This window comes from Siphateles boraxobius, unplaced genomic scaffold (assembly GCF_051911475.1).
Source record: "Siphateles boraxobius isolate OS27281-9 unplaced genomic scaffold, OSU_SipBor_1 41, whole genome shotgun sequence".
NCBI lineage: Eukaryota > Metazoa > Chordata > Actinopteri > Cypriniformes > Leuciscidae > Siphateles > Siphateles boraxobius.
The window spans coordinates 42,673,023-42,680,948 of NW_027509042.1; the positions used below are offsets into that span (position 1 = coordinate 42,673,023).

Consider the following 7,926-nt stretch of genomic DNA (forward strand, 5'->3'; position numbering starts at 1 on the left):
ATAGAGCCTACACTCTAAAAAATGCTGGGTTGTTTGGGTCAAATATCGACAAATCCATCCGTTGGTATACATTTTTAACCGTTGGTTTCAATTTTTAAATGAAAGTTTAAACCCAACGGTTAGTTTTATCTTTTTTGACCCAAACAAACAACCCATTTTTAGAGTGTAGGCTATCTTTTAGACATTTAAATATTTGAGCTATTTTAAACATGTTTAAATTATAATTTATAATGAAATAATAATTTATTTATAACTGATTCGGTTAGTCGTCATATATTTATAAAAAGAGCATAAAAAAGCATACAGTTGCACAGGTCAGCATGAACCCGTAAAAACTGGAGGAAATGAAGGTAAGGGACGACCTGTGACTGACAGCGAATTTGGCCAATCAGGTTCCGCTGTGATCTGATCGCGCTCTTCATTGGCCGATGGGCGGGAGCTTCAAGCACTCTGACCCGCGGAGGCTGTGATATTTTTTGAGGACTAACATCAAAGATTCTTCAGAACAGAGCAGTTGTAAACAGTCTCGGATACGTTTGACTTCCAACAGGATATTAAACTGAAGACAGACTGGGAAAAATCACTTCTGTTCAGTTGCTAAATTGTTGTTACAGTTCGGAGGGGGAAAACAATCCTCAAAGAGGTGAGTACACACTTTAAAAATTCATATGAGTCCGTGAAAATCAGTTTTAAAAACTGCTTTCATGAGTTCATGTGTTTTAACTTACACATATGCTAACCTAAATCACCTAAGTTATTTTTATCTTTGACGGCTAGGTCCTAAAAACTTGAAAGTGACCGTCTATTATACACTAAAATAATTTGTTAATAATTTTAACAAACATTGAATTACAAACTGTAGGTGGTGAAAGTGTACAGTTGTTGATGATATGGTCGGACCCTTACAAATTAGTTTGCAACCTAACGTAGCTAATTCAGTCATATTAAATAATATTTTAAATTTAATTGGGATTTTAAACCTAACAAAAGAAAAAATACAGTATGCTTGACAGACCATTAGTTCATGTACATTCAGATTAGTTAGACATTACTAAACTTTGATTTATACGGAGTAGGCTATATTTTGTAAATATTAAAAATATATTTAAACTAGATTTAGGCCTATATTAAGCCCTGATTTACTCAAATGACGAGTTGTTCCAACCCATGGTTTGGTAAAATATGGACAAACCCAATTGTTGGTTTAAACTTTTAAATGAAATTTTAAAACCCAATCGTTGGTTTAAAATTTTAAATTAGGCTACATTTTTAAACCAACGGTTGTCCATAATTTATCCAAACGTGGGTTGAAACAACCCAGCATTTTTTTTTAAGAGGGATTTCTTTTAGAGATAATAAAAAAAAAAATAATAATAGCAGACACAAAAACATGTTGCAAACACAAAATTATTTTAATCACATTGTCTTGTAAATATTGTGGCGGATTGTTAAAAAAATGTGCACCAAGTGTCGTCAAACACAAACTACCTCGCGTCCATCAGGTCAGACTCACTGGTAATGAAAGCTATATTTGCAGCAACATAAGGCGCATTTATAAATGCACAAACACACACACACACACACACACACACACACACACACACACACACACACACACACACACAATCTCCAACAGAACCAGCCCAGAGGCGACAGAAAGAGCACCGACTGAGCTCAACACCGGGATGGACAGACAAACAGACACACAGTAAATGTTTAGCAAAGCACTTTTCGTTCAGCCGAATTAAAGTATTCCCATGTGGCATTACACTGGGGAATTTAGTGTCACTGACACAAATGCCACGGGCTCTTTAGTCAGGACTAAATCCTAAACCCTCAGGCTGCTTACAATTATTCCTGCTTCAAAAAATAATTATGACTAATAAAGAGATTATTACACGGTAGCCAATTATCACAGATTAAAGGGTGATCAAACTGCAGCTTAATGATGGGAAATCCTTACAGTCTAGTGAATAAATTCAAATTCAATCATCTGCTATTATCTATACTATTAGGCCTAATTGTTATTTATTAATCCAGCTAAAGCGATTTTTCATTATTTGACAGATATTGTCAAATATGGCCTCGAGCAGTTGAGAATGCGCAAGAACGAATACACTTTTTAAAATGTCTTCAACATACCCAAAACGAATTATTCATATCTATTTAATTTGATAGACGACCTATCAAAAGTCCATCTGTCACGGCTGCTTGCAAACTGAACGAAAACATTCATCATCGATTGTGACATAGCTACGCCATCATTATGAATAAAATGTTTTTGCTCAGTCCGATTGAATTTAAAAAAGCAAACAACAGCTTCTTCGTATACTTTTTTTTTTACACGTTTTCCAATTTGATAAAAGTGAATGCACACAAAAGTTATAGCCTATACCGATATAAGCTAATATTAATTTGTCAAAAAGTTAGTATTTGCTTAAAATGATAGAAGAAAAGCAAATAATTACCAAGCCCTTTTAGCATAATAAAATGATTCGATACAAATTAAATAAAATAGCGAAAAATACGTAGGCCTAGCATGTGTTAAAAATGTCGGGAGCGTTTTGCAAGAAAAATATGAAGAGAAAGTTTGAACACACGGTTCAGATGGTGTTTGTTTAAGACTGATACACAACTTTTGTTGTAAGACTCCAATGCACATGTTATGGGAAAGGCATTGGCCTATTACAGGAAATAATTATTCCTTGATTTATGAGGGAACTAAATAGTTTCATTTTCAATTAAAGGATACGGTATGCGAGAAATAAATTATTCCTGTATTTATGGTGAAATATAAGATGTTTTAATAAAAATTAGAATGCACACTTAATTTTTTTTTTGCAGTGATACCATAAGAACCATTTTTGAACCACAGGATTTCTTAAAAGAACCGTTTTTTCTTAGTGTGAAGAACATTTAAAAAATCTAAAGAACCATTTTCCTCTTTAAATAATTTTTTGTGCGACAAGATTCCATGGTTTTTCGTGGAACCATCAATGCCAATAAATAACTTTTATTTTTAAGAGTGTATGTTAAAATTCTTTCAGTTATTTATTTTTCAGGTGGTAATTCATTTCCATGATTTAGGTCTCTTTATAGGCCTAATTATGCGTTATGACCATCCCATGCATGAGATGCAACATTGCAACCTCAAAGCACCATGAACTCGTAAACGGAGAAGATAAATGATTATTTTAATCAGTCAAGTAATCTTCGGCATGTTCTGCCGTTTATCAGATGCAGCACTACGGGGTGAACGGCTATTCTCTGCATGCCATGAACTCGCTGAGCGCCATGTACAACCTGCATCAACAGGCCGCGCAGCACGCGCAGCACGCGCCCGACTACCGGCCCTCCGTGCACGCGCTCACCCTGGCGGAGAGACTAGCAGGTAACCGCTCACCTGAAACTTCAAATTCATAGATAGATAGATAGATAGATAGATAGATAGATAGATAGATAGATAGATAGATAGATAGATAGATAGATAGACAGATAGATAGATAGATAGATAGATAGATAGATAGATAGATAGATAGATAGACAGATAGATAGATAGATAGATAGATAGATAGATAGATAGATAGATAGATAGATAGATAGATAGATAGATAGATAGATAGGAAGATAGGTCAAATTATTTGATAGATAGATAGATAGATAGATAGATAGATAGATAGATAGATAGATAGATAGATAGATAGGAAGATAGGTCAAATTATTTGATAGATAGATAGATAGATAGATAGGAAGATAGATAGATAGATAGATAGATAGATAGATAGATAGATAGATGGATAGATAGATAGATATGTCAAATTCTTTGATAGATAGATAAGAAGATAGGTCAAATTTTTTGATAGATATAGATAGATAGATAGATTACATGTTTGTTATGAAACTCACCATATTTCTTCATCTTCAATGTATGTGTGTGTGTAGACATCATCTTAGAGGCTCGGTACGGCTCTCAGCACCGTAAGCAGCGCCGCAGCCGAACAGCCTTCACCGCGCAGCAGCTCGAGGCGCTGGAGAAAACCTTCCAGAAAACTCACTACCCTGATGTGGTCATGCGTGAACGTCTGGCCATGTGCACCAACCTCCCCGAAGCTCGAGTGCAGGTCAGTTCACAGCCAATGGGAAATCATTTCAAGATCAAAAAGCACATAAAGGATGTCAGGGCACAACACAACTGGAGTTTGTATTATAGGCAGAATTATATAATGTTATATTATATTGTGCACCTTAATTAAATACACTACACGCATAAATCAGTTATTTTTCATGCACTAGTCAATTTTGAGATTTCATTTAGCTTACTTTAGACTAAATGCAAAGAAAACATTCAAAATACACAATATGGAGTTTTTTTTTTTTTTTACTAAATTATATTTATTTGCATATGTATATTTTAGTTACATATACATATCAGCAGGTTTCTTATCTATACTCAGGATTTTACAAAGGGGTTTGTTCATGTATAATTCGCCTATTTTATATTTTTTTCCCTAAAAACATGGTGAAAATATTTTTGTTTTCTTGCTGTTGATAGTATTTTCTAAATTATGGAGCTAAACAAATATCCAAAATCCCCTCTTTAAGAAAAATCATGAACACTACAAAATGAAGCAAGGGATTTCTGCATTTTTCTACATTTGTGCATATTTAAGATATTGTCTCATTTGCATATTTGAACATAACATTTCAGAAATCTTGAAATACAAAACAATTTTCTTGATGTACTGTGATTACTCATTTGGGGATGTAAGGTCATACCTATCAGTTAAAATGTTTACCCTATATCACCAGTGGTGTCTTGCTTTAAAGATTCATAAACACCAATTTCTTCAAACTAACAGGTGTGGTTTAAAAACCGCCGTGCGAAGTTTCGCAAGAAGCAGCGCAGTTTGCAGAAAGAGCAGCTTCAGCGGATGAAGGATGCTGGGATGGAGGGCATGCAGGAAGAAGGAAAAGAAGAAGCTCCGCCCATTGAGGCTCAAGCCCCGCCCTCTCCTTCAGATGGGTGTGGCCCCACGTGTACCCCTCCCTGTGTGCCGAGTGAGGAGGTCAATGTCACCTCACCGGAACAGTCAGGGGCGGAGTCAGGGGCGGAGGACATGACTGACAGAGAGGACGAATCGCTGTCAATCAAAGATGAAACAAAAGAGGCGGGGCCTCCCCTGACCACAGACGACACTTCACCTTCTTGCAAACCAATCAGCCCTAAATTAGGTATGAATAGCTATTGATGTATGATCTTTCTTTCACAATGCTTAAAAGGAAACACTTTCAAATAGATTAAAGAAGTGGCATCCAGAATTAAAAAATGAAATTGCTGTCATAATTTACTCAATCACATCATTCCAAACTCCTCCGGGGAACACAAAAGGAGAAACACTAAAGAAATGACAAAAAAAAGCACTTCAACAGTAAATGATGACAGAATTTACACTGTAGGTTAAAAATCTGGGTACGCTGACGTAAATAAAATCCTAAATCAAGGGGCCGTTTACACAACAAAGTTTTCAACTGAAAACGGAAAACTTTTCAATGCAGTTTTGGCCGTTCATTTACACGACAATGGCCTGAAATCGAATGTTTTTGAAAACGATACCATTATTGTCTCCATGTAAACAAAAAAAAAAAACGTGAATTTGTGAAAACGGTGACGTTATGCGCATGCATATTATGTGTTCAGTCTATTGTTGTTGTTTTTTTACAGTGACATCGCCAACTACTGGCCTGGCAGCATAATACAGTGTTTTTAATCATTTTCGGGGATTGTTTTGACAACATTGTCGTCTTTACGCGAAAAACGCGTTGCCGTCTTTCTGTTCATCTGTTCATTATATAAAGCAATCGTATCTCTTCACAAAACTTGGATTAAACCGCTAGATTCATTTTACAAAGCCTTTATAACCTTTTTATATCTTTTAAGTTTTGGTTACCCGGACTTTCAATGGAGAGACAGAAACCTCTCAGGTTCCATAAAATATATTTTAATTTGTCTTACAAAGATGAACCTAGAAGTCTTGTGGGTTTGGAACAACATGAGATTGAGTAATTAATGGCAGAATATTAATTTTTGGGTGAATATTCCTTTATAGGAAGCGTATGTGCCATTGGTAAATTGAACCAAAGTCTTATAGTTTGGAACATCAATGACGTTGAGTAAATAACAGAATATTCATTTTTGGGTGAACGAACGGTATCTTTAAGAATGTTGAATGCAAATGGAAACAGTATTACATTGTCATCCACTCCTCTCCCCAGATGATCCGCTTGGTTCTCCGGCTCTTCCCTCCTCCAGTGGTGGAGTGGCTCAGACTAACTCCTACGCCTCGTCTCCTCTCAGTCTCTTCCGTCTGCAGGAGCAGTTTCGCCAGCACATGGCCGCCACCAACAACATCATGCACTACCCCGCCTTCGACGTGTCCACGCCCTCCTCCTTACCTTACCTGGGCGTAAACATGAACATGGCGTCTCCGCTGGGATCTCTGCCGTGTCAGCCCTACTACCAGTCCCTGTCCCAGGCCCAGCAGATGTGGAGCGGCCCTCTGATGCCGGGCTCTGGTGCTCTACCGGGCCTCAACAGCAAAACCACAAGCATCGAAAACCTGCGTCTTAGGGCGAAGCAACACGCTGCATCACTCGGCTTGGACACGCTTCCAAACTAACCTCTCAATGTCTTGTGTCCAGGATTTAAAGCCCGGTTTGCACGTGGTATTAAGATGTGTTTTGGTCGATCGGATCACGAGTAGACGGGGTTGACACATTCCCGTTTACGCCTGGTGTTTTAATCCGTCTCTTTTTTCCACTTTTGACCACTTCTGTCCTGATTTCTTCGAGGGGAGGGTCTATGGGTGGGTTAATGTATGGGTTTTTTTCAGATCTTTCGATCTAATGGACAAAATAAGCTCATGCAATTTACATATGAACGCCCGGAGACGATGGAAAAACAAACGGAGAGATTCAGCTTTCGGCCGATTCAGCCGAACGCTGTGAGTGTGTGTTAGAAATCAGGAATGGTGAGAGAACATTGTGCTTGGTACATTTTTCATCTTCAAACCAAACTTGGATCTTCAGCCGACAAGGTTTAAATCCCGTCTGGCTAGCGCTCTTCCCATAATGTTTACGCATTAGATCAGTAGACGGAGAGTAGACGGTCTTTTGTGGCTGTTTGAACACATGAGTGTTTACACTGAAAGCAATCCGGTCGAATTTGTTTTCAACTCCCTCTGGAAGTGTTCAAAAGTGGACAAGCTCAAAACGTTTTACACCCCCTTTACACTTGAATTTAGTGTCGTCCACTTGTGATCCGATCAACCAAAGCGCATCTTAACACCAGGCGTAAACAGGACCTACATAACATTAGTGTGCAGAAATCACGTGACAGCTGGCTGAGCTGGAGCGGTTTCATTATCATTTAGCATGGCGGAGTGGAGAAGTTTGGACGACTTTGAAATGTTAAGGTCTGGCTGCATGGCAGAGGTTTTAAACTTTTCCAAACACCCCTTGCTTTGCACTTTGAAATGCAAAAAAAATAATTATTAAATTCATTAGTCTCTGTAAATAAGCTTATTCAGGTCCACAGCCTTAGTAGAAGGTAATGAAGCCTCCCGTTTGTATATTTGAAGAAATGTTTAACTGTCTCCACTGTCTGTGGATCTTAAAGGGACGTAAACGTATGGATGAAGCTTCTGCAAACATCAGAAAGACTTCAGCATCACCTGGACTGATGTTCCTGGTGTCATGCCATGTGATTTGTCATCTTAGAGTCTAATGGAAGTGCTTAAGTAAATGTGAATAATTTATCAGTGAATTTAAAGGGAATAAACCACATATATGAACTGAATCTGTAACAGTAGTTTTATTGTTTGTTGAGTCTATATTTCAGATTTTTATGTTTTTTCTTTTCCATTACAC

General features: G+C 37.5%; 1 protein-coding gene across 2 annotated transcripts; it reads left to right on the top strand.

The window, feature by feature from the left end:
* The first annotated feature begins 3,237 nt into the window (after positions 1-3,237).
* Positions 3,238-7,544, top strand: dmbx1b (diencephalon/mesencephalon homeobox 1b). 2 transcript variants are annotated; one of them, XM_077199857.1, is made up of 4 exons: positions 3,238-3,391; positions 3,943-4,121; positions 4,860-5,232; positions 6,274-7,544. In XM_077199857.1, exons 1-4 carry the CDS (start codon positions 3,238-3,240, stop codon positions 6,675-6,677), a joined length of 1,110 nt encoding a protein of 369 aa, XP_077055972.1. In that variant the 3' UTR covers positions 6,678-7,544. The 2 variants fall into 2 exon arrangements, with proteins under 2 accessions (XP_077055972.1, XP_077055973.1); XM_077199858.1 differs by having other exon boundaries at positions 3,238-3,392; positions 3,929-4,121; positions 6,274-6,703.
* The last annotated feature ends 382 nt before the right edge of the window (positions 7,545-7,926 follow it).

Coding starts and splice junctions, on each gene's coding strand:
- dmbx1b (XM_077199858.1), top strand. CDS start 3,238: ATGCAGCACTACGGGGTGAACGGCTATTCTCTGCATGCCATGAACTCG. Junction 3,393..3,928: donor CTGGCGGAGAGACTAGCAGG/TAACCGCTCACC, acceptor CATCTTCAATGT/ATGTGTGTGTGTAGACATCA. Junction 4,122..4,859: donor TCCCCGAAGCTCGAGTGCAG/GTCAGTTCACAG, acceptor TCAAACTAACAG/GTGTGGTTTAAAAACCGCCG.